The sequence below is a fragment of the Cebidichthys violaceus genome, unplaced genomic scaffold (genome assembly GCF_023349555.1).
Source record: "Cebidichthys violaceus isolate CVI_PGR_0920_01 unplaced genomic scaffold, fCebVio1.0.p SCAF_64, whole genome shotgun sequence".
Taxonomy (NCBI): domain Eukaryota; kingdom Metazoa; phylum Chordata; class Actinopteri; order Perciformes; family Stichaeidae; genus Cebidichthys; species Cebidichthys violaceus.
In genome coordinates, this window is record NW_027176861.1 from 1,143,681 (window position 1) to 1,171,352 (window position 27,672).

At 37.7% G+C, this 27,672-nt stretch overlaps 2 protein-coding genes across 3 annotated transcripts; one reads left to right on the forward strand and one right to left on the reverse strand.

Annotated features, from left to right (window-relative positions):
• The first annotated feature begins 5,444 nt into the window (after positions 1-5,444).
• si:ch211-132e22.4 (adrenocorticotropic hormone receptor) lies at positions 5,445-10,961 on the forward strand. The gene is made up of 2 exons (XM_068734512.1): positions 5,445-5,645; positions 6,029-10,961. Exons 1-2 carry the CDS (start codon positions 5,474-5,476, stop codon positions 6,742-6,744), a joined length of 888 nt encoding a protein of 295 aa, XP_068590613.1. The 5' UTR covers positions 5,445-5,473; the 3' UTR covers positions 6,745-10,961.
• On the reverse strand, positions 10,400-14,718 carry slc22a7b.1 (solute carrier family 22 member 7b, tandem duplicate 1). 2 transcript variants are annotated; one of them, XM_068734511.1, is made up of 11 exons: positions 14,607-14,718; positions 14,139-14,529; positions 13,956-14,059; positions 13,597-13,751; positions 13,283-13,451; positions 13,003-13,126; positions 12,567-12,667; positions 12,233-12,447; positions 11,990-12,098; positions 10,995-11,201; positions 10,400-10,488 (listed from the first exon to the last, which is right to left on the reverse strand). In XM_068734511.1, exons 2-11 carry the CDS (start codon positions 14,517-14,519, stop codon positions 10,413-10,415), a joined length of 1,641 nt encoding a protein of 546 aa, XP_068590612.1. In that variant the 5' UTR covers positions 14,520-14,529; positions 14,607-14,718; the 3' UTR covers positions 10,400-10,412. The 2 variants fall into 2 exon arrangements, with proteins under 2 accessions (XP_068590612.1, XP_068590611.1); XM_068734510.1 differs by having other exon boundaries at positions 14,139-14,532.
• Between the last annotated feature and the right edge of the window lie 12,954 nt (positions 14,719-27,672).

Below are 27,672 nucleotides of genomic sequence, written 5' to 3' on the forward strand. Positions count from 1 at the left end.
TATGTTCATTATGCCCTTAAGCTCTTAACACAATAATCTCATTATTTAATAGGTAGTTCATTCACAGTGGTGCACAGAAACTGGCTTTACCAATATGGTTATTCCCTAGGTAGCAATAGCCATAAAAATAGAAATATGACTGATAATAATATTAAATGTAGCAGTGGGTGTCGAGCTTTAAACAGCACATGGAGACGGGTTAGTTACAGATATTTAGGACACTGTAACTAACCTGTAAGTATATATCTATATATATATATATATATATATATATATATCTATATATATATATATATATATATCTATATATATATATATATATATCTATATATATATATATATATATATATATATATAGATAAATATGTGTAACTACATACCAGCGTTCATCACTGAGGAGTGAAGACCATGAAGGCTACTTTAATGCTCTTTAATGAGTTCATACAAATCAACAGACTGTATTCTGTCCCCCAACTCAAAAACATGGTTTGTATTGCAATGTATTTCTGATGTGACCCCCCCCCCCTCCATGAGAGGGCTGCCACTTCGCCTGCAGACAGACACACTGTGTCAGCAGCACATCCTGTTGAGGGATCGTGTTATCGATAGTTGTGGGTTTTGAGTAGAATACGCAGCCCTGCATGTAAGAAAAAGATATCGGCTAACACCAGACATATAAACACGAGGTGAGCGCCAACAAAGAATCTGCAGGATTCATTTCTCCTGCAGGTTATCGAGACCGAGCGCTGTTTTTCCCCATGATGCAAAGCAAAGGGGAGCCTGTCGGCGCTTGTGATGGCGGCGCGTCGTGCAGCGCGTCGTGCAGCGCGTCGTGCAGCGCGTCGTGCAGCGCGTCGTGCAGCGCGTCGTGCAGCGCGTCACAGAAGCGACCGTGACCCTAACCCTCGGGTTTCTTCCGGGCTTTTTCCACTGTCTCCGCGGGCCCTCTGAGGACCGGGAGCCTCTCCGGTGGGGCGGCGAGCGGTGCCTCCTGCTGTCGGGCCACAAAGGGGATGTGACCGGGTAGAGGGAACTCCAGGAACTAGCTAAAAACAAAAAAAAGCAACTTAAGCTCAGTTTAGCTACGGGGACACATGGAGAACATGCTCAGTGCTGGTGATCCACGCCATGAGTGGGAGGGTGTGAAGTCCATGATGGGGATGCAGTGTCTAATGTCTCCTAATGGAAAAGCCAGCCCTTGACTCTCCTAATGAGCTGGACGTGTTTTAGAATCAGTTTAATGTCATTGAGTTTAGCAAAGTGAAGATGATGCTTTATTAGTCCTGCAGTGGGGACATTTCACAGGACAGTGCACCGAGTGTTTATATAATATAGAATCGTAACGATCAGCTGGCAGCTATGTTCAGTTTTATCTTCAGTCGATCCAGCTCCCTACGGTTCCTCGTCCGCAGACGCAATCTGCCAAAGGCGCCGGACCGATGGACTTAAGAACCTGTCTGTCCCTGCTGCCCCTGGCCTAAATAACCCAATGTGATCTTCTCAAGTGTATTCAGTGTTTGTTTGATTCTGACGTGGTTGGTACCGATACCCCCCCGATCACCCCCGGGCCTTTTCACAGAAACCAGACACAGTATCTCTGAGCGCCCTGCTGGGTGCGAGGTCTGAACGCCCCATCTGTAAGGACAGACTGAAGGGATGTGTTTCTGCACGTCGGAGGACCTCGAGCGGCACAATTCATCCACACGAGGCCGGTCAGAGCTCCTGACCGGCTGGGTTGATTCATAGTTATTATTCATATATAGTCAGTACACCAGGATTCCACCGGCACATCAGACTTATGGTACACTTTCATTCAATGTAGCTTATGACAAAGTCAAATCATGCACTTGTTGTATTGTTCACAGCTGCATTAAACCGGTCTTTCCTGAACCCTTCTTTGATGATGTTGTTTTCATGATCGGTCGCTCAGAGGTCCTGGCGGCCGATGGACCCGGTCACGTCTGTTTTCTGTCCTGGCCCCACAGTGGTGGAATGAACTTCCCACTGACGTCAGGACAGCGGAGTCGCTGCCCATCCTTCATCAGGCTGAAGACCCACCTCTTCAGGAAGTGCTACCCTGAGCCTTCCACTCAGCACTTATTGTATTCATACTAGCTTGTTTCACTTATTGTATTGGTATTACTTATAGCACTAACTGTTTCTCTTGTTTCTGTACTTTGGCTCTGAGTTATGCTCTGCTTCAGGCTCTTAGATGCTTGTTTAAAGGAAATGTACTCATGACTTCTGGTGACTAGTAGTTCTTTTGATTACCAATGTTGATGCACTTATTGTAAGTCGCTTTGGATAAAAGCGTCTGCTAAATGACTGTAATGTAATGTAATGTAATGTAATGTCATGCTGGCTTTAGTCTCATAAGGAGCACTACGTGTTTGTGGTCCTGGCTGCTCGTCACCAGGATTCATCGCTGGTCCTATGTTTGCGGACGCTGCATTTAGCCCGCCGCTGCTTGTTTGTCTTCCGTTGTTTTACGAGGACGCTCCTCGCGTGCCGGTGCCACTGAAATGCTCATGTGACCCAACGACGCTGTCAACGCGACAAACGGCTGTGAATTTATTGCCCCTGGGCGATAAATCCGGCCCGTGGGGGCGGACTGCTTAATATTCTGTAACCGTGCCACCGCAGGAAGCGAACAACCGTCACCGACACCTTCGCTACTCGTGGGAGTAACGCGTGGGACGCCTCGGTATCGCATTCTTCAGATTACAAAGTACTTTAGATTACAGACCGGCATCCCAGCGGCACAGACGGTCACACACACACACACACACACACACACACACACACACACACACACACACACACACACACACACACACACACACACACACACACACACACGCGTGTCCCTGCTCTTCTTTGTGTAGTCGTGAAACCTACTAAAAGAAGTCGTGTTTACTTTCAGCGCCTCTCACCAAAACACACCGTGTGTGTCCTTGAGTTCTAACAAACGCATCAAGTACACTTCATGCTTGTGTGTGTGTGTGTGTGTGTGTGTGTGTGTGTGTGTGTGTGTGAGATGGATTTAGGCCTTCAGTGAGTCGGTCTTTCGGTGATGCAGTTTCTGCCTTGCTTTGCTGTGGGCTTCTCATGATTGTATGACTTGTGTTTGGTACCAGAGCAGTCATAAAATGAAACCACAGTCAGAAGTGATTGTTATTATTGTTATTATTATTGTATGCAAATTAAGCGTGGCTGATGTTCGTGCGGGTTGGTTGGGGGCAATAGTTGATGTCTTATCAGCGGGGCTCGTTGCCACTTTAAGGGGACGATTCATCTGGAGTCACCTGCTTTTTATCAACAGAGATTGTTTTGGTTCTGGTGATTTCTCCGTTTTCTCGCGTTTCTGGTGCTCAAAGTGCCAAAACTCCACAGTTTCATGCACTAAACTGCTCACGACTCTGTGGATTATCGTGAGTAACCGAGTCAGGGTTTCTTGCCGTTAAGTGCATTTGTTGTTGTTGTTGTTGTTGTTGTTGATCCCCAGAATAGCGTGAAACCGACACATCGCTCCTTTAAGAGGTTTGATGCGTCTGAAGACACTGAGTTTGTAAAAGAGACAGCAGAGGATGAACTTAAATATCTGTGTCACTGACACCAGCGGCCACTGTCTTATAAATGAGACATGGTGTCTCATGTGGAGACAGAGAGACACGTCCCCCTCAACAAGTCACATCCTGTGATTCATTTATTCGTAGAGCCCAAAAGCACACATGTAGCCTCAGAGGGCTTGAACATCATACAGCGTATGAACTTGAACATGCTATCCACGCTATGGCAGCACATGTTATGACACAGACACAATGGAGGCCTTCAGTACTTAATAGAGTAATCCAGTAACTTAGTACTGCATTGTTGTTGCATTGAGGACTCTTTTAGCCCTCAAGCTAAAAAAAAAAAAAGAATCTGAATCTGAATCCTTAATTTTTCCATAATGCAACTCAATAGTGTCTTTCATTAGACACACCCTCCGTGGCTTCCTGTCTGTAACACAGCCGTTCTGTTGACGCTCCAGTGAGAGATAACCTGGATGACATCATCGGACAGCGGCGCTCCTTGAATTGATCGTCGTGTGAAATTGTCAGTGACCCTTTTTTTATGTCCTGTTGAGCCACGCAAATGTACAAGAATGCAATTTAAGATAAGGATTGCTGCAATATATATATATTGATGCAAATATATTCCCCCCCCCCCCCCCCCCCCCCCCCCCCCCACCCCATGTATTACCATGAACACAACAGGGTGATCCATTGAAACCAATGGAGAGCGTTCAGCACAATCCAGGCCTCCATTCAAAGCAGCCAGCTGAGCTCTTTGGAGATAAGAACACCTGAACACCATCCGGCACCGACACTTTGACATCCAGACGCACCAGTCGTCTCTCGCTCTCTCAGCTTCATTTGAGACGTTTGAACAGGTGTCAACGCTCGTTTGAAATCATTTCAAGATTCTTTTTTTCTTTGTAGCAGTTAAGTCTTTAAAAAAACAAGACAAATGGAGGAAAGGTGACGTCATTTGTTGCAGGTAAGATGATTTGGAAACTTAAAAGAATGGAGCTCCATTTGTGTTTTTCAAACGTGTAAATTATGAGAGAAAGGAAGGAATGTTTAGATGAATATTAAACCCGCAGTAGTTTATTTGACAGATGTTCAGCAGTGTTGACTCACCTGCTCTTTCTAGCCACGTTCAGCTCGTAGTTCGGTTACGTATGATTCGGTCTAATGGCTCTCATCAACCCTGTTCGCAGCAGCAGCTGGCAGCTGTTTTAATCAAACAAGCGCTAGTAAACCCGCGGTGCGCTCCCCGCCCAGCAACCCACATCAAACAGACACAGCCAGCGACTCGCTGGGGATGAAGGCGCAGCGGTTAGGAGCTAAACATCCAGAAAGAGTTGCAAAAAATGAGGGTGAGGTACTGGATAAACGCTGGTCAGGTGGACACAAACCTCACTTCAAATGTGTGAATAAACAGCTGTTCTCTAACACCTTCACAATAATAACTTTGTAATATGTCAGGGAGGTGCTTCTGTCAGCTTGTTTTCACATGTATCTGCCCCCTACTGGCCACAAGCCGATTACTGCTGCTTTAAAGTCATACTGCAACCAAAAACTTACATTTTCAAGCAAAAAATATGAAAACCACTTCATAATAACTCACTTCCCTGAGTTCCTTTTGTCCACTCTGTATGTTTCAGTGTCGTCTGACTACAGCGCTGTTTTCTCCTTGAAGCTCAGTCAGAGGTAGTGTATTTATACACTCATTTACTTTATACATTTGTACATTTGTGGACTGATTGTGGTCTTTGTTTTAGACCGAGTACTACGACAGAGTACCACGACAGAGTACTGCTACAGTGAATCAACGTACTGCATCCTCCACATCAGCTCAGCAACACTCGGCATGTCAACGCTCATCTGAACAGCTGAACACATAAATAGCTACAGTGTGCTCCCGTATGGCTGACAGCAATACAGTAACAGCGACTGACCCCGTCCGCATCAATGTCACTGGCAACCACACCGGCAACGCTGCCGCACCAGCCGCTCAAGTGATTAACTGGTTGACGATAAGCGTCGGGCTGCCCGCCATCGGACTGGCTATTTATACCCTCAAGAATCTGTCCAAAGGTTTGTGCTCTGACGTAATGTATACCGTAGCAATTTACTAAGTATGCCGCCGCCTCCTACACACGAGAGGAATTGCAGCGCTGCGTTTCTAGTTGGGCTTGGCTCGATACCTTTTGCTAGATTTAGCTTTTAATTCACCCTGAAAAGCTTCATTAAGAACACATGACAGAGTAAGAAAAAAAGCCCCCAAAAGAAGGCTGGGTGGGTATCAATACCAGTACTGGTGTCAAGTCGGCAGTATCAGTGTATCACATGAGTTTGAGTCCCAGTATCAGCACCACTGATGGGCCTGTCATTGGTGATAATAGCATCAGGGGTAATGGATACAGCGGTACGAACAATGAGAAGTATCGGTATTGATCATTTCTGCTTCTTTGTTCCAGGTGAGAACAAAATCCCCATGCACGTCGTGTTCCTCCTGGTCTCTGACATCATCAGTTTCTTTGGCCGTCCCAGTGTGGACCAGGACATGACGCCCGGGCCCTCGAACCCGACCGACTTCATCTTCTATTTTGGCGTGGTCACCAACGTCACCCTCATGCTGGTCATAGCTCAGGAGCGCCATCTCATGGTGGCCTACCCGCAGTGTCTGGGCTGCTGCGGCAGCATCAGGCAGTCCCCTGCGGTCACCTTGATGACGTGGGCCGCTCCGTTCGCCGTCATGGCCCTCGCCGTGTTACGGTACAACCTCTGGTTCGCCGTGTCTCTGCTCGCTCCCTTTCCCTTCCTCCTCTTCTTTGCCGTGGATTCCTGGAGGGCCCTGATCTGCTCCCGATCGAACCCTAAAACCCCAGAGAGGAGGAGGTCGGTGTGGGGGATCGGTGCGATCTGGGCCAACTACACCTTCCTCTACGTCCCCTTCATCCTCAGCATCCTCCTGGAGGCTCTGTCCTTTAAGGACACGGTCACGTACCTGGGGCTGGTGTCTCACCTGCTGCTCTTCCTCAGCCCTCTGGTGGACCCCTTCCTCTACATCTTCATGACCAAAGGGCTCAAAGAGGTGCTGCAGGCGCTGCCCTGCTGCCGCAACCAAAGTCGGAGAGAGAACGCGACGCCCACCGTGGACACTGTGGCTGAGTCCGTGGAGACGAGGCTTTGAGGAGCACATGCAGCTTTCAAAAAGCACAACCATCTAGTCTGGGACCACACGTACTACCAAAGCCAACGTTCTGTCAGAGATACTCGCTGTACATGCTTTTCACACATAGCATATTCTTTGCTCGGGGCTGTCCTGAGATATATAATAATAATTCAGCTGAATGGATAGAGCTCTTTTCCCACAGATGGTTCGGAGGTCTAACAACAAAGAATGGTTTAACAGAGTGTGTATATATACATATATACACATTATCTCGTCCCCGAGATATCCACCAAGGCCAAGGTCCCAGCCTGGGTATTGTCTTCATTAGAAGAGGGTGAAGTGGTGAGATCAGGATGGCACCACAGCATGAGAATACCTTTTTGATATGACAACATTTATTATTTGGGTTTGGATGAGTTCGGACGGCCTCGTCTGCATATGTGAGCAACGCTGAAGGCTTCTCTCTTTGGAGGAGATGTTTTCTATTCTCACGATTCATCCAAATATCGGCCGAGTATGATTTTGAAATTCGGCCGTCATCATCAACAATTTCCAACGACGGCTTCTCAGCCGGTGTAACAAACCATCTGGCTATTCAGATTAGCTCTTAAAACCGTCTGTAGTTGAATTTCACTGGATAACACGGCAAACTGGAGGCTAATCCTCCAGAGCAGTGCCAGCGAGCCCTGGGCTAAAGCTGGGTTTAGCCCACTTTGGATCTGCCGGTGTGAAAGCTTTTTAGCCCCAGGCTAACCTCTCACTTAGCTTGGGTCTAAGTGCTGTGAAGCCTTCTACATCCAGGAAGTGACCACTTACAACCAAGCTAGAACGGGGAAGGCTCTGCTCCTGATAAACACATACATGATCGTTGAATTTAACAAAAGCTTTGGCAGCAAACAACATTGGCCATGGATGTGTCGTAACAACTTGATACCGTCCCCAAGATGGAGTCTATTCAGTCGAATGACAAATGCTGGCTTTGTGCTAACACCAACAAAAAGTTTTCTATCTTTCAGGTTTACTTTCGGGGGCAAATAAGAGCTTTAGGGTTGGTCCCAGTGGCCGCTGGCTGGAGTCCCAAAATCTGGAAATGAGTTAACATTCTTGCGGTTCACGGTTTCCTGGTCTCAGAGTCAATGGGCTTTTTAATGGCTTTTTAGTTAGATGCCTGAAATAAGGTCTGTGGTGAACACGAGCTAAGGAGATTTTGGTGTTTTGATCTGCAGTAAATACCCTTCTGGTGAACTGTTGAAGCTTTCATGCGTCTTAAAAAAAGCAACAAGCGCTAACGAGTGGCTAAATAAGACTACAAAATGACATCACCTTGGCCTTGTTGTGTACACCGGTGCTCGTGCGACTGTGCTGTTTATAGCCGGACAACTGAACTTGTGTTTGCCACAGAACTTATTTTCCAAAAATCCAGAGGAAGAATCCCCATAAACGTCTAAATAGATAAAAGTTTAAAAATGTAATATTATCTAATGAGAGTTTCTTAGGACCTCAGGGGGAACACCCTGCAAGTGTGTCACTATCAACACATCTGTGCACATGCTTTCTAACGGGCATGTGGCACGCTAATGCTAATGTAGCATGCTAATGCTAATGTTAGAAATCAGCGGTCAGCAGCACTACAGCGAGGAGTACTTAACAAAAAAAGGATACGTCTCTGGAGAAAGGTTCAATGGAGGATTACTGTTGCATTGAGGCTTGATTTGTGTTCAGCTTTGGCTCATTAAAACAAACCTGAAGACCATAAAGACACACATAAACTCTTAGGACCTGCTTGTTGTTTTGTAGGTGAAAAACTGCACACACACATGTTTTTAACATTCTTTTTGTAGTTCTTTTAACTCTGCTACATGCACTTTATTTGAACACACTCGTATAAGATAAGATGTTCTGAGGAGCCTAAAATATGCTTACTTATGATCGGTGGTGAGTCTGTGTGGGTTCTGTTTGGTTTATTTATAGCTTTATAACTAGGCGCCGATTGGTTGAGGCAAAATACCTTCTGAGTTTTTTGTCTTGAAATCTCCACCACTGATGTAGAACAGAACAGAGGATGGAGACCCTCTCATTGATGAATGTGAATGCTACAAATGTGGCTACTGATCTTATTATTGTTGTTATTATGATTATTATTATTATTAGTGGGTTTTATTTTCCATCTCATGTTGTGCATTCTATTTATGCTATTTTCTCTTAGTTTCTATTCATAATGGCTGTTTTCATGTATTCTATGTATGTTCTATTGTCTAGAGATGGTTATTCCCAGTACAACCGCAAAAGAAACTCATTTGACTGTAAAATCTAACCTCTTGGGCAGATATGTATGTCTATATATAAATATATAAGACATAAGACTATGCACTGGCTTCCATCGTTACTACCTCTACACCTTGTGCTTTGTACTGGAACTACTTTAGGTAGCGCACTAACATCTCACCTGACAATATTGTCGTACAGTCGATCCTCTCATGTCATAGATTTTTGACACAGCTGTCAAAATTAGGGACAAAATTTCATTTTTGGCAACACCTACGGTAAAACAGACGGCTTATGTGATAAAGTATGTAATTATAGCTGAAATTCCTAATGACGTCACAGAATAGGATATGCTTTGTCACTTGCTATTGTCCCTAAAATGGCTTTTAAAGTATTCACTAATATTCAAAACATTCATTCTCAGATACATAAAGATATAGTTTGTGGTGTTTTCCTCACGTATTGAACACCCGTTTTGATTGCCGGTAAGGCGTTCTTCCACGCGTGGTCGCTGCTGCAAATGGTCCGCAGTGCAACTGTTGCGCAGTTACCTAACATTACCCCGCGCAACCCTGAACCAATCGCGGTCACACTCGGTCAAAACAACGTGGCCTCGGCATACGCCGTGACTGAACAGTGGCGGACGTGCTGCTGCGTGAGACGATGACTACAGTGACAGCGCTGCAGGGCGTGGACGTCGCGTGGTTGTGCGAGTGGCCTTCTTGTTAACGACGTTCGCCCCGGTGATGTGTGCGGTCTAATTGATTGCCTTGGCGTGCATCTATGAAATCTTGTAAATTGCATACTTAGTCTGGAAGACTTCAGCATAAAACTGGAGCGCTCGGCAGTGAGGGGGGGGGGGGGACCCCCGGATAGCCACCGGGTATGTCGCACCCTGGTCACAGAATCTGGTGACATCTGCATTCTAAAACGCACAAGAGGCGGGGGGGGGTGTAGTCCCACCTTTAACACCGGCTGTTCCTTTAAAACAAGATGTTGAAACCTGTGTCCTCAGTCCACGTCCTTACCTTTTACACAGAGAGAGACGCGATATAAGAACAACGTGTGGGAAAGAGGCTGTGCTTCTACTGTGTTTCCAGCAGGGAGACCATGTGTTCAGTTGGGGTCACATGTTAAGAGTGACGGCCTGGTCCCTCCTCACAACACAACAACCAGAGATCTGTTGACCCACGTGAAACACTTCAATCAGCGAACAAAGACAACATCTGAACTATTGTTCCTCTACAGTAGCTTATAAATACATCGTCTTCAACATGTGAACACGTCAACATTTTGACCTTAATTAATCGTCTCACAAATAGCAGAGATGACGACATGTTCTACTTGTGATAACCAGGTGTACAGAGCTCTGTGTATGAACGTGAAACAAAGCCCTTTGTTTTTGAATTGTCTCTTCGCAGCTAAATGTCAGTTGCGCTCTTTGATTCCAGGAAGACAGCCGGAGACTCCGCCAAGTCAGAGGACACCTGGTTTCCCCTGAAACGAAACAAAAGCAACGTAACTTATAACATAATGCAGTGCAACACGACACCTCATAACTGTGACCTTCCATGAATGACACATCTCTTGACTCATATTGAACAGACAACCTTTCACATACAGACACGTACATATGAGCCAAAGAGGAACCCACGTGTTCATGTGGCTTCAGGCCAATCACATTCATCAAAAAGAGCATGAGGAGTTCACAATCAGGGACGCAGGAGACACGACACCTTATTTGGTCAAAGGAGAAGTGCGCCTTCCTTTTCTGTTTATTTAGGAATGGGTTGCAATTTTCTTAAAACTCTCAGTAAAATGGAGATATTTTATTTGATCTAATGAATTATTTTATTTGTGTTATTGTTGTTATTATAATACCTAATCCAGTGAAAATGCCAAGTTGACTATGGCGTGGTGTTATAAGAAAAAGTCAGGATGTGAAAATTAAAATTAAAATTATAAATTGACCACCAGATGTCGCCACGTCTTCATTTACCGACCTCGGCTGTTCGACGTCGTCGATGGTCTCCGGCAGCCTCTCGTTCAGCGTCTCTGGAAGCAGCAGAGCCACCAGGCCAGAAGAGACGGCCACGGAGCAGATGATGACCTGAGGGAGAAGCGTCCACACGTCCTCCAGCAGCAGGATGAGCGGAGCCACTGACACCCCCAGACGACTCATGAAGTTGGTGTAGCCCAAACCGTTTTGCCTGGAGAGACGGAAGGTAAATGATGAGCGCCGGCTTTATTAATATCGGCCCTCTGTAGTCGTTGTGTGACCTTCTCTGGGTCTGTGGATCGGACATGTTCAGGACTCTTAAGAGAGTAAATCACTCTCCAAACCTCACCCCTTTACATCCCTTCAAAACTGAAATAACTGACTCAAAACAAAGTTGTGCTAAATTATTGATAATAATAAAATGATCCATCTCAGTGAATCGGATTGTCTTAATTTGACACATTAATAAAAGGATGATTAGAATGTTTAACCTAAATATTAAATTACAAAGATTAACTTAGAGGGAAGTCACACTTCTTTACGTGTGTTTACACCGTTTTGGACATTTTCAAGCCTCCACAAAGCTGTGGCCTCACGTCTCATCATATCTGGAGAACGCCACGGCTGACTTTATTCACATTTTGCACAGAAGTCGACTTGGACTAAAGGACTAACTGGTCCGATTTTGGCGGTCAAAGGTCACTGTGAACACGTCTTTCCCATTTCCTGTAAATGTGATGCCTCGGGAGCACCAAGAAGGACTTCCTTCAAATATGTAAAAAAAACAAACTTGGACTCAAGGATGAACTCCCCGTGTCAAATGTCACAACCTTTTGACCATGACCCAAGAATTCATATGCTAATTATGACAATTTCACACAAATCTCTACTAGGACAAAATGGCGAAAGTGATGACATTTTGGACTGACATGCATGTAAACGGCGGTCGTCTGAGTTCCTATTGATACGATGCGAGGGTAAAACACAACAGTGACTGACCTGACCACTGTGGGGTAGAGCTCTGTTGTGTAGAGGAAGACGGTCGTGAAGGAAGCTTCTGAGAGGCCTTTCCCGAGGACGGCAACGACAGCACGCACATGCCACAGACCTACATGGTGCAGTCGACGCAACAACAGCAACAACAACAACAACAACAAGACAAGCGTGTTAAACGTCAGCATCGCATGCAAAACAACGCAGATACCGAGGCGTGTGCGATCATCTAATGTGTGTAATGATGACCTTCTGGCACAAACACGTTGATGCCGATGCAGAGCCCTGTCAGCAGCAGCGTGCCTGATTGGCACTTCCTCCGTCCAAAGATGTTAATGCAGAAGTATATCGTCAGCTTGGCAGGGACTTCAATGGCAGCATAGATGAAGTGCGTGAGGTACATGTTCAAACCAAACCCACTGATGTTGAAGCTGATTCCGTAATACGTCGAGGCCACTCCATACCTGCGCAGTGAAGAACAAATCGTCGCTTCTTATGCTTGCTGTAGCTTGACGCGTCTCCTTCCATACATCTCTATTTCTACTGAATTAATAATACGAATGTTTGAAGAGATTAAACCCACCACACGATCCCAGCCAGCAGAGTTAACCTCCTCATCTTGGGGGTCTTGATGAGGTGAAGGTATGTGTAGCTTTTGTCTTGATTTTCTGTGTTGCAGAGTGACTGAACAGAGGCAGAGAAGCAATGTTTGAAGGGTAGATTCACATGTTCTGGTCAAGCAATTCTTACATGTCCATATCAAAGTTTTAGTACAATTCCCTGCATGTGTTTTTGTCACTTTGGAAGACACTCAATTGATTCTGGTTAACAGAACGCTGCAGAAACACGTCAGCTTCAGCTGGACTTTAGAATGTTTTGCTCCTTAAGAGGAATGTGGATTTTCTCCATGGACTCTAGCGACACCAGAACATCAGAACGATGTATTTAATCATGAAAAAACATACACACATACTACCCTGTATACAAAGCAAATACAAAAAATCACGCTTGAAACTTACCTCCAGTTTCAATTTGGATGAGACTTTTTGTCTTTTGTTGAACTTGGCACATTTGTCCAGGTAAAACTGAGCTTTTTCCACTTTCCCATGAGCCAAAAGCCAGCGGGCAGATTCCGGAATCCACCTGCAATCATATTGAAAATAGTTCAAATCAGTGGCCCACTGATTTTGGAGAGAGTCAGTGAAGGTCTCCTCCGCCACCAACAGGTTCAGATTTAAAATGCTGATTTATTCAGAGGAACTTGACCTCGTTGACCTCATGGTGAAATGTTTCTCTTACCACCAGGTCAAAACTGCAAGGCCCAGTGGAGCTGTGACGGTCATGATCAGCGTCCGCCAGTCATTCACCAGGAAGGCAAACCCAGCCAGCAGCATGTTGCCTGCAGACCAGGACAGGCTGCCGATCACGGCGGTAAACGACCTGTGACGCGTGTCGACCCACTCAATGCCTGCAAGGTGAGGAGAATGACATAATAATAATAATAATAAATCAATGGTAATGCAGTTACTTTACATGCTTGTTCAAAACTTCAAATTACATCCTGAGAACACGAGACGTGACGTTGCATTATCTTCCAACTCAAGTCGGCTTACTGAGAACAATGGAGTTGATGCTGATTCCCGTCAGTCCGAACCCGGTGAGAAATCTCAGCACCGCAAACAGAACGTAGGAGTTTGCGAACGCGCTGGCGAAGCCAAACACGATGGCCATGATGTAGGAGGCCAGAAGAGTGTTCTTCCTCCCGTACCTGCAAAGAACAAAGGCGTGGCTTTATCTACCGGACTTAAAGACTGCAGGTGTGGAAACAGTATGTGTGTCCATGTGAAAGGTGGCGAATTTCCCCTTTGATGTTGTACGTTTAAGTACATGCAACATGATTTGCCATTTGAACTATTTAAATGAAATGTTTGCTTCATCGTAAAACAGTTGGAGAGCCTTTTTAGTCACATACTTATCACAGAGGAATCCAAAAGCAACGGCGCCTATCATCACCCCAAAGAAGAAGATGGTGCTGGTGGTTTGTGTCAGGCTCTTTCTATCACAGACCAGGTCCCACTGCAAGAGCAGATCAGGGGTCACCTATCAAAATGAATCCTAAACACAGAGTTTGATGCTGATAAAGACTCGGTTGTACCTCTGTTGCCAGGGTGGAAGTGAAGGTGGAGTTGTCGTAAACCCATCCGCTCTGACACCGAACGGTCGGCGGGTCGGCGCCGTCGGAGCCGTCGGCTAAGAGCTGAAGCCGAGGCTCCGCGAACATCTCGCAGGACTTCGGGCCGCCGTCTTCCCGCGCGGGGATGCTGACGGTCAGCCTCTGCTCCAGAGTCAAGTTCCCGAAGAGTCCTCCGGCACCCAGCGCGCTGACGTCGCAGCGGTGAGGAGGCACCACGGCGATGAAGTTGTTCAGTAAGAAGTGACAGGGCAGAACTATTCGAGGGGCGCACAGCAGGACGATGATGGCGATTTGGAAAGGCCCAAAGCCGTCGATTTCCTCCAGGATGTTCTCAAACTTCATCTTCACCGCGCTTCTAGAAGAACACATTCAGGATTGCTCTACGTTGACAGAAGCAAAACATGAGGCAACAAAAATAAAATGACTCACCTGCATAGAAATCTGCAAAGGATCGATGCACTGTTGATTCTACGCTGCTACCGTACTAACTGAGTTCTCCGTCCACAAGGTGCTTTTCCTTTGGTATGCAGGACTGAATGTACACTCTTCAGCCTCTTCCACCAAGACAACTTGATCATTAACATACCCATTGCAACATACTCTTTGGACGTCATAAAGTTGTTTAATCTTTGAGTTTGAGTTGTTGAATAGATCACCCATCAGTGTGTCTTCATCAGGAACAGCAGCTGCTGTTTCCGTGAAGAAGAGACTGTTTAAGTAATTACAATACAAATCTGCAAACTCCAGTAGGCGTCAGGGGCTGAATTTGCTGTCAACGTCCTTTCTTTTAATTTTGAATAACTTCACCACAAAAAAGGACAAATGTAAATAGTTATCTGTGGAATGTCTTGTAAAAATTAAAAGACAATTAAAAAAAAAAGATGTGAAAAACATCATGGAGGCAGAATGTTAAATGAGCCTCCCACACAGTGCTGGAGTTACACAACACTGTCAAAGTGAACTCTGTAGGAGTAGAGTGAGGGCTTCTGCACGATGCATGGACAGGGGACGGCAGTCTTTAGTAGTATTGCATTGTCAGAGTGGTTTTAAATACTACACATTAACCAGAATGCATCACTGTTCTTTGAAATGCAGTAAGGCTTTAACTGACTGGATGTGAGGAACTGTGCTTGTTACTGATATTAACTCAAAAATATTGCTACAGACTTTTGAAGCGGTTGAGAAGTTTCCATCTAGACATTTTAGTCTTGAACCTCAGAAAGTAGTTCAATATGAACTCGTATCTACACCTGTACACACAAAACAAGTAACACACTGAACACCGATGGGTTGAAAATGTAAAGTATATTGGGGACCGTACCTTCACACAGAAGCCAGAGGGAAGTGTCTCCTAGAAGGAAGAATACACAAATAAAGATGCTCTTAAAGTTCTTGAACAGAGCGCGTCTGATTAGCCCCGTGGAGCTCTAGACGTTGAACAGGTCACAAGACGCACCAGCTCTTGTCTTTTCTCCCACCGTACATAATGACCAACAGGCTCAGCTTTGTACGGCCGATGGGTTTGTGTAGCGAACACGGTGCTTGTGTTTTAATTGTTGATAGCGAGACAGAAAAATGTGTTGGATTGATTTGGATGTTGTCAGTATTGTGGATGAATGTTCACAAGGTTTTAATAGTAATAATATCAATAACGACACTGTTAATATTTCCAAAACTAAGCACAGTAATAATAACGAGAACAAACATGTTAAACACAGTAGAAATATGTGTATTAAAGTATACGAGGACGTACTTTTATGTCTGTATTCATGTAAATATGTGCTTGAATTGAGTGTGTTCAAGTTGAACAAAGATAACAAAGATGGGAGACATTTTCCATGGAGTTGTAATCTAGTAAGTCACTTTGTAGTCATGAGGTAGATATTTTGGAAAAGTTAGTTCCAGAAGATAAAGACAGCGCTGGTCTTTGTCCACATGCAGATATGGTTTACTTCTGGTCACTACACCGGCTGTACACTCGTACAGTGTCATCAACAGAAGCATGAAGTACAGAATGTCTCAATCAAACAGCTTTATTGGCCAATATAAAGGTCATGGTACAGTGTGCCTTAATAAAATAATAACTTAGATTATAATATGCCATAAAATGTTGTAGTTGTCACACCTGTATGTCAAGTTGGGTTTTTGTCCTGTCTCCACGTTTGTTTTGTGACTTCCTGTTTTATTTTGGAAATTAACTCTCCTCTCGTTTCAGGTTCCTTGCCCTTCCTCATGTGTCACCAGTCTGATTGTCTTCCCTGATTCCTGATTGTCTCCACCTGCTCCCCCACTTCCCTCATGTGTACTTATAGTCTGCGTCTCCCCTTGTCCTGTGCCAGTGTGTCATGTCCTTTTGCCTTGCACACCCGCCTTATGTGATCAGCAAGTCCAAGCCTTAGTATTGTCTATCCCGTTCTTGTTTCTTGTTTCTCGTTTCTTGTTTCTAGTTTCCTCTGTAAGAGCGACTTTGTTTTGCATTTTGCCATTTTGATCATCCAGCTCTTTGAGTTGAATCAGAGCTTTTTTATTTGTAGTATTATACCTTCCTTGCGAAGTGATTTTTGGTTTGGCTTTTGCCGTTTTAACTTTACTGCTCTTTGAGTTAAATCAGAGTTTTTAGTTCTGCTTTGTTAGTTATTTTTTCCTGCCTCGCTAAAAGAGGTTTTGTTTCCAGGGATTTCCCTGAGCCTTTTTGTTGGAAATAAAAGATCGTCAGTTGAACCTTAACACCTGCGTCCGAGTCCTCATCAAGAGTTCCCTCCGTGACAGTAGTAGCATATTATACCTCTATTTTTAATAATTTGTTTTTATGAAATACTATACTATGTCTTAGACTATTTTATTTATGACATAATACTATTGTTGTATATTCTATGCTAGGTTTTACAAGTTTGTATGTCATCCTATATACTGTGAGTACTTATTACTATGACATTATGACATTTTTAGGATTTTTTTTTGTGACAAACTATAATATGGTGTTTTTACAACATACTATACCAAAACCTTTTTTCTCATTTTATAATGGCATACCATACTGTTATTAAATTGAGGAAGAATTGGTCAGCCACAGTAACGGAACAGATGACTGGTAAAAACACGTTTTTACTATAAACTATTTACTGTACTAAAAATGTTTTGCATCTAAAAAAAGATTCATAGAACTGGGGCATGTCTTCATTAGAGGGCTGATATATCAAAGACTACAGGGTAGAAGCCAGTTAAGGTCATGCTTAACTACATTGTGTGAGCACCGCTGTAGTACACGTTTTTGTCCGCTAGATGGCGACGTATATTCATATTGATATTGATAAGGGGAATGAACCTGAAGCATGTCGCAGCTGGTCAAACAATACCGTTGCTGAATTGTTTTAAGTTTGTCATTATTATCTCACAATCTCAAATTGCTGTGTGAAGTGATGAAGATTTTTAGAACAAAAAGAGGCTTACATATTAACTACAGGGACAGTGGAGAGTAGGTGAAAGAATATAAAGAATATAGAATAAAGGGTTAAAAGAAAAGTGCAGAGTAAAATGTGACTGTTTCGGATGTATGTGACGACGTACTATACTATGACTTTTTTATGACTTTTTATCAACATACTATACTATGATTTTTTTTCAACATACTATACTATGACTTTTATATGATTTTTTTTCAACATACTATACTATGACTTTTTTATGACTTTTTTTCAACATAGTATAATATGACTTTTTTATCAATATACTATACTATGACTTTTTTTCAACATACTATACTATGACTTTTTTCAACAAACTATACTATGACTTTTTTCAAAAAACTATACTATGACTTTTTTCAACAAACTATACTATGATTTTTATATGACTTTTTTTCAACATACTATAATATGACTTTTTTGACATACTATACTATGACTTTTTTTGACATGCTATACTATGACTTTTTTGACATACTATACTATGACTTTTTCAACATACTATACTATGATTTTTTTCAACTTACTATACTATGACTTTTTTTCAACTTACTATACTATGACTTTTTTGACATACTATACTAAGATTTTTTATGACTTTTTTTCAACATACTATACTATGACTTTTTTTCAACTTACTATACTATGACTTTTTTTCAACATACTATACTATGACTTTTGATATACTATACTAAGATTTTTTATGACTTTTTTCAACATACTATACTATGACTTTTTTTCAACATACTATACTATGACTTTTTTTCAACTTACTATACTATGACTTTTTTTTCAACATACTATACTATGAATTTTATATGATTTTTTTTCAACATACTATACTATGACTTTTTTATGACTTTTTTTCAACATAGTATAATATGACTTTTTTATCAACATACTATACTATGACTTTTTTTCAACATACTATACTATGACTTTTTTCAACAAACTATACTATGACTTTTTCAACAAACTATACTATGACTTTTTTCAACAACCTATACTATGACTTTTTTCAACAAACTATACTATGATTTTTATATGACTTTTTTTCAACATACTATAATATGACTTTTTTGACATACTATACTATGACTTTTTTATGACTTTTTATCAACATACTATACTATGATTTTTTTTCAACATACTACACTATGACTTTTATATGATTTTTTTTCAACATACTATACTATGACTTTTTTATGACTGTTTTTCAACATAGTATAATATGACTTTTTTATCAACATACTATACTATGACTTTTTTTCAACATACTATACTATGACTTTTTTCAACAAACTATACTATGACTTTTTTCAAAAAACTATACTATGACTTTTTTCAACAAACTATACTATGATTTTTATATGACTTTTTTTCAACATACTATAATATGACTTTTTTGACATACTATACTATGACTTTTTCAACATACTATACTATGATTTTTTTCAACTTACTATACTATGACTTTTTTTCAACTTACTATACTATGACTTTTTGACATACTATACTAAGATTTTTTATGACTTTTTTTCAACATACTATACTATGACTTTTTTCAACTTACTATACTATGACTTTTTTTCAACATACTATACTATGACTTTTGATATACTATACTAAGATTTTTTATGACTTTTTTTCAACATACTATACTATGACTTTTTTTCAACATACTATACTATGACTTTTTTTCAACTTACTATACTATGACTTTTTTTTCAACATACTATACTATGAATTTTATATGATTTTTTTTCAACATACTATACTATGACTTTTTTATGACTTTTTTTTAACATAGTATAATATGACTTTTTATCAACATACTATACTATGACTTTTTTTCAACATACTATACTATGACTTTTTTCAACAAACTATACTATGACTTTTTTCAACAAACTATACTATGACTTTTTTGACATACTATACTATGACTTTTTTTGACATGCTATACTATGACTTTTTTGACATACTACACTATGACTTTTTTTGACATGCTATACTATGACTTTTTTGACATACTATACTATGACTTTTTCAACATACTATACTATGATTTTTTTCAACTTACTATACTATGACTTTTTTTCAACTTACTATACTATGACTTTTTTGACATACTATACTAAGATTTTTTATGACTTTTTTTCAACATACTATACTATGACTTTTTTTCAACTTACTATACTATGACTTTTTTTCAACTTACTATACTATGACTTTTTTTCAACATACTATACTATGACTTTTGATATACTATACTAAGATTTTTTATGACTTTTTTTCAACATACTATACTATGACTTTTTTTCAACATACTATACTATGACTTTTTTGATATATTATACTTAGATTTTTTTATGACTTTTTTGTCAACATACTATACTATGACTTTTTTTCAACATACTATACTATGACTTTTTTCAACTTACTATACTATGACTTTTTTTTCAACATACTATACTATGACTTTTTTCAACATACTATACTATGACTTTTTTGACATACTATACTAAGATTGTTTATGACTTTTTTTTCAAAATACTATACTATGACTTTTTTTCAACATACTATACTATGACTTTTTATGACTTTTCAACATACTATACTGTGACTTTTTTTTCAACTTACTATACTATGACTTTTTTTCAACATACAATACTATGACTTTTTTTGACATGCTATACTATGACTTTTGTATGACTTTTTCAACGTACTATACTATGATTTTTTTCAACATACTATACTATGACTTTTTTTCAACATACTATACTATGACTTTATTGACATACTATACTAAGATTGTTTATGACTTTTTTTCAACATACTATACTATGATTTTTTTTCAACATACTATACTATGACTGTTTTGACATACTATACTAACATTTTTGTATGACTTTTTTCAACATACTATACTATGACTTTTTTTCAACATACTATACTATGACTTTTTTGACATAATATACTATGACTTTTTTGATATACTATACTAAGATTGTTTATGACTTTTTTTCAACATACTATACTATGACTTTTTTTCAACATACTATACTATGACTTTTTTGACATACTATACTAAGATTTTTGTATGACTTTTTTCAACAAATTATATCATGATTTTTATGTGACTTTTTTTCAACATACTATACTATGACTTTTTTTCAACATACTATACTATGACTTTTTTCAACAAACTATACTATGATTTTTATATGACTTTTTTTTCAACATACTATACTATGACTTTTTTGACATACTATACTAAGATTGTTTATGACTTTTTTTCAACATACTATACTATGACTTTTTTTCAACATACTATACTATGACTGTTTTGACATACTATACTAAGATTTTTGTATGACTTTTTTCAACATACTATACTATGACTTTTTTCAACAAACTATACCATGATTTTTATGTGACTGTTTTTCAACATACTATACTATGACTTTTTTTCAACATACTATACTATGACTTTTTTTCAACATACTATACTATGACTTTTTTGACATACTATACTAAGATTGTTTATGACTTTTTTCAACATACTATACTATGACTTTTTTTCAACATACTATACTATGACTTTTTTTCAACATACTATACTATGACTTTTTTGACATACTATACTAAGATTTTTGTATGACTTTTTTCAACATACTATACTATGACTTTTTTCAACATACTATACTATGACTTTTTTGACATACTATACTAAGATTTTTGTATGACTTTTTTCAACATACTATACTATGACTTTTTTCAACATACTATACTATGACTTTTTTGACATACTATACTAAGATTTTTGTATGACTTTTTTCAACATACTATACTATGACTTTTTTCAACAAACTATACTATGATTTTTATATGACTTTTTTTAACATACTATACTATGACTTTTTTCAACATACTATACTATGACTTTTTTGACATACTATACTAAGATTTTTTATGACTTTTTTTCAACATACTATACTCTGACTTTTTTTGACATGCTATACTATGATTTTTGTATGACTTTTTCAACATACTATACTATAACTTTTTTCAACTTACTATACTATGACTTTTTTTTCAACATACTATACTATGACTTTTTTGACATACTATACTATGACTTTTTTCAACATACTATACTATGACTTTTTTTTCAACATACTATATTATGACTTTTTTTGACATACTATACTATGACTTTTTTGACATACTATACTAAGATTTTTTATGACTTTTTTTCAACATACTATACTATGACTTTTTTTCAACTTACTATACTATGACTTTTTTTCAACATACTATACTATGACTTTTTTTCAACATACTATACTATGACTTTTGATATACTATACTAAGATTTTTTATGACTTTTTTTCAACATACTATACTATGACTTTTTTTCAACATACTATACTATGACTTTTTTGATATATTATACTCAGATTTTTTTATGACTTTTTTGTCAACATACTATACTATGACTTTTTTTCAACATACTATACTATGACTTTTTTTCAACTTACTATACTATGACTTTTTTTTCAACATACTATACTATGACTTTTTTCAACATACTATACTATGACTTTTTTGACGTACTATACTAAGATTGTTTATGACTTTTTTTTCAAAATACTATACTATGACTTTTTTTCAACATACTATACTATGACTTTTTATGACTTTTCAACATACTATACTGTGACTTTTTTTTCAACTTACTATACTATGACTTTTTTTCAACATACAATACTATGACTTTTTTTGACATGCTATACTATGACTTTTGTATGACTTTTTCAACATACTATACTATGACTTTTTTGACACACTGTACTCTGACTTTTTTTGACATACTATACTATGACTTTTTTTCAACATACTATACTATGACGTTTTTTTCAACATACTATACTATGACTTTTTTTCAACATACTATACTATGACTTTTTTATGACTTTTTTTCAACATACTATACTATGACTTTTTTTGACATACTATACTATGACATTCATAGAGAAAGAATAACAGCGTGTTGACTTTGTAAAAATACATTAAATCAACTTTCTCTAACAGGGATCAAACCTGGGACACCTGGATGACAAAGAAGAATCTTAACCACTAGACTATACTATAGAACAATGACTTACGACTTCTTTTTTGTCATACTTCACTATGATGTTTTATGACTTCTTTCGACATACATTACTATGACTTTTTACGTATTTTTTTAACATACTATAATATTACTTAAATTATTACTTAAACTATATTAGAATTATGAGAGAAGAAAAGTAAATAAATAACACCATTAAGTTCATGTGATTTAGAGATGGATTTATGAATATGTGGAACAACTCTATGACTTTTTAACAATGACAACTGACACTATAACTTTAGAATGTCGTACTAAACTGTTTCAGTTATAGGTGACGACTCCTCCACTCCACTAGGTGTTCATGCGTCCTGGCTCTTTGTCTTGCAGGATTTGGGTTGTGAGCTGCATGAACCACAACTGTGCCCGGTTCCTGATGTAAAAGCTCACCATCTTCCACGTCCCTTGCTGTCGTGGCTGTTCTTCACAATGCCTTTTGCATGATTTCTTTTGTAATATGTGATGACCACTCACTCCACTAGGTGTCCCTGTGTCCCGGCTCTTCTTTGTCTTGGAGGATCAGGGTCGTCTTCATGAGTCAAACCTGTGCCCGGTGTGGTTCCTGAAATAAAAGCTCTCCACCTTCCCACAGACTCATGATCTCTTTTCCTGCTAGTGTTGCTGCTGTCTTGTTTCGTTGTTTGTTGCAGTTCCATACATGAACACTTACATGACAAATAACTGACTTCCACATCTGTTTTGTTATTCATTGTTGTGTTGTAGATAAATACGTTTTGTAAAATTGTTGTGTGTAAATAATTTTTACTTTTGCTTGACTGGTTTCTCATTTCTCTTTTCACATTTTGTATAAAATGACTTTATTATGACTTTATCCACAATTACTTTTTTGACATATTATACTATGACTTTTTTATGTCTTTTTCGACATTCTAATAAATGACTTATTTCAACACAATATCTCATCTAAAATTAGACAAATTGTATGAAATGATGAAAACCAGGAATCCTAACCGCTAGACCATATGGGTGAAGATAAAAAGTTATACAATTTTTTGACATACTATACTATGACTTTTTTATGACTTTTTTCATCATTCTATACCGTGATTTTTTTTCAACATACTATACTTTAAGTTTTAGAGACATATTATAATATGACTTTTATAGAGAAAGAATAACATTGTGTTGTTTTAGTCATCTTTGTAAAAATGCATTAAATCAACTTTCTGTAATGGGGATCAAACCTGGAACACCTGGCTGAAGAAGAAGAATCTTAACCACTAGACTATACTATAGCACAATGACTTATGACTTTTTTTGTCATACTTCACTATGATGTTTTTATGACTTTTTTCAACATACAATACTATGACTTTTTTTGACTTACTATACTATGACTTTTTAATGACTTTTTTCAACATACTATACTATGACTTCTAGAGACATACTATACTATAACTTTTTGAGACATATTATAATATGACTTTTATAGAGAAAGAATAACATTGTGTTGTTTTTGTCATCTTTGTAAAAATGCATTAAATCAACTTTCTGTAACAGGGATCAAACCTTGGACACCTGGCTGAAGAAGAAGAATCTTAACCACTAGACTATACTATAGCACAATGACTTATGACTTTTTTTGTCATACTTCACTATGATGTTTTTATGACATACTATACTATGACTTTTTTGACATACTATACTATGACTTTTTTGACATACTATACTAAGATTGTTTATGACTTTTTTTCAACATACTATGACTTTTTTTCAACATACTATACTATGACTTTTTTATGACTTTTTTTTCAACATACTATACTATGACTTTTTTGACATACTATACTAAGATTTTTGTATGACTTTTTTCAACATACTATACTATGACTTTTTTCAACATACTATACTATGACTTTTTTGACATACTATACTAAGATTTTTGTATGACTTTTTTCAACATACTATACTATGACTTTTTTCAACAAACTATACTATGATTTTTATATGACTTTTTTCAACATACTATACTATGACTTTTTTCAACATACTATACTATGACTTTTTTGACATACTATACTAAGATTTTTTATGACTTTTTTTCAACATACTATACTCTGACTTTTTTTCAACATACTATACTATGACTTTTTTGACATACTATACTAAGATTTTTGTATGACTTTTTTCAACATACTATATGACTTTTTTGACATACTATACTAAGATTGTTTATGACTTTTTTCAACATACTATACTATGACTTTTTTTCAACATACTATACTATGACTTTTTTGACATACTATACTAAGATTGTTTATGACTTTTTTTCAACATACTATACTATGACTTTTTTTCAACATACTATACTACGACTTTTTTGACATACTATACTAAGATTTTTGTATGACTTTTTTCAACATACTATACTATGACTTTTTTCAACAAACTATACTATGATTTTTATATGACTTTTTTTTCAACATACTATACTATGACTTTTTTCAACATACTATACTATGACTTTTTTGACATACTATACTAAGATTTTTTATGACTTTTTTTCAACATACTATACTCTGACTTTTTTTGACATGCTATACTATGATTTTTGTATGACTTTTTCAACATACTATACTATAACTTTTTTTCAACTTACTATACTATGACTTTTTTTTCAACATACTATACTATGACTTTTTTGACATACTATACTAAGATTTTTTATGACTTTTTTTCAACATACTATACTATGACTTTTTTTTCAACATACTATACTATGACTTTTTTTCAACATACTATACTATGACTTTTTTTTCAACTTACTATACTATGACTTTTTTTTCAACATACTATACTATGACTTTTTTTCAACATACTATACTACGACTTTTTTGACATACTATACTAAGATTGTTTATGACTTTTTTTCAACATACTATATTATGACTTTTTTTGGCATACTATACTATGACTTCTAGAGACATACTATACTATAACTTTTTGAGACATATTATAATATGACTTTTATAGAGAAAGAATAATATTGTGTTGTTTTTGTCATCTTTGTAAAAATGCATTAAATCAACTTTCTGTAACAGGGATCAAACCTGGAACACCTGGCTGAAGAAGAAGAATCTTAACCACTAGACTATACTATAGCACAATGAATTATGACTTTTTTCGTCATACTTCACTATGATGTTTTTAAGAAGAAGAATCTTAACCCCTAGACTTTTTTTGACATACTATATTATGACTTTTTTTCAAAATACTATACTAAGACTTTTTTATGACTTTTTTCAACATACTATACTATGACTTTTTGATATAGTATACTATGACTTTTTTTCAACATACTATACTATAACTTTTTTTGATATACTATACTGTGATTTTTTTATGACTTTTTTTCAACATACTATACTATGACTTTTTTATGACTTTTTTTCAACATACTATACTATGACTTTTTTTTGAACATACTATACTATGACTTTTTTTTCAAACTATACTGTGATTTTTTTTGGCATACTATACTATGATTTTTGTATGACTTTTTTCAACATACTATACTATGACTTTTTCCAACAAACTATACTATGACTTTTTTTTGGCATACTATACTATGATTTTTATGTGACTTTTTTTTCAACATACTATACTATGACTTTTTTTCAACAAACTATACTATGACTTTTTTATGACTTTTTTTCAACATACTATACTATGACTTTTTTATGACTTTTTTTCAACATACTATACTATGACTTTTTGACATACTATACTAAGATTTTTTATGACTTTTTTTCAACAAACTATACTATGACTTTTTTTCAACATACTATACTATGATTTTTTGTCGTCATACTTCATTGTGATGTTTTTATGACTTTTTTATCATCTATACTATGACTTTTTTGACTTTTGTCGACATTCTAATAAATAACTCATTTCAACGCAATATCTCATCTGAAATTAGACAAATTGTCTCACAAACGTGATTTGACGTTAGCTCATGAAGGAGATTTTGAAGGGCTTTAATTTTGAAATGCTACATCAGAATGTCCTGGTTCTCTCTGATTGACACCTTGAGGTGGTCTACTATTAACCTGAGGTGAAATGATTTTGTAACTTTGCACTGTATCCTCTAAGAGATGTTAGCTCATGAAGGACATTTTGAAGGGCTTTAATTTTGAAAGACATACTGTACTATGACTTATTTTTACTTTTCTTTACTTTTTTCGACATACTATAACTATGACTTTTTAAAAAATTATATGGAATGACTTATTTCGACATACTATATTACGACTTATTTTGACATACTATGCTATGATGTGCAATAATATGATTTTATATGGTCAACATTCTAGTACTTTTTTCACCATACTATACATCATGACTATTGTTCACAATCTATATCCAACACCAGAAGTTGAACCTTGGTAACCTGGGTAAAAACCAGGAATCCTAACCACTAGACCATATGGGAAAAGTCAAAAGGGTGTATAATTTTTTGACATACTATACTATGACTTCTAGAGACATACTATACTATAATTTGTAGAGACATATTATAATATGACTTTCATAGACAAAGAATAACAGCGTGTTGTTTTTGTCATCTTTGTAAAAATGCATTAAAGCAACTTTCTGTAACAGGGATCAAACCTGGGACACCTGGCTGAAGAAGTAGAATCTTAACCACTAGACTATACTATAGCACAAATGAATTATGACTTTTTTATGACTTTTATGAAAGCTTGTTCTGTGTTCACAACGTTTGTACAGTGTGTATATAAGTGTATTTGTGTATATGTGTTTTACATAGAACATAAAAGGTATTAAGACGTGTTTCTGCTGCCACCAAGTGGGCAAACTTAGTTTTAAG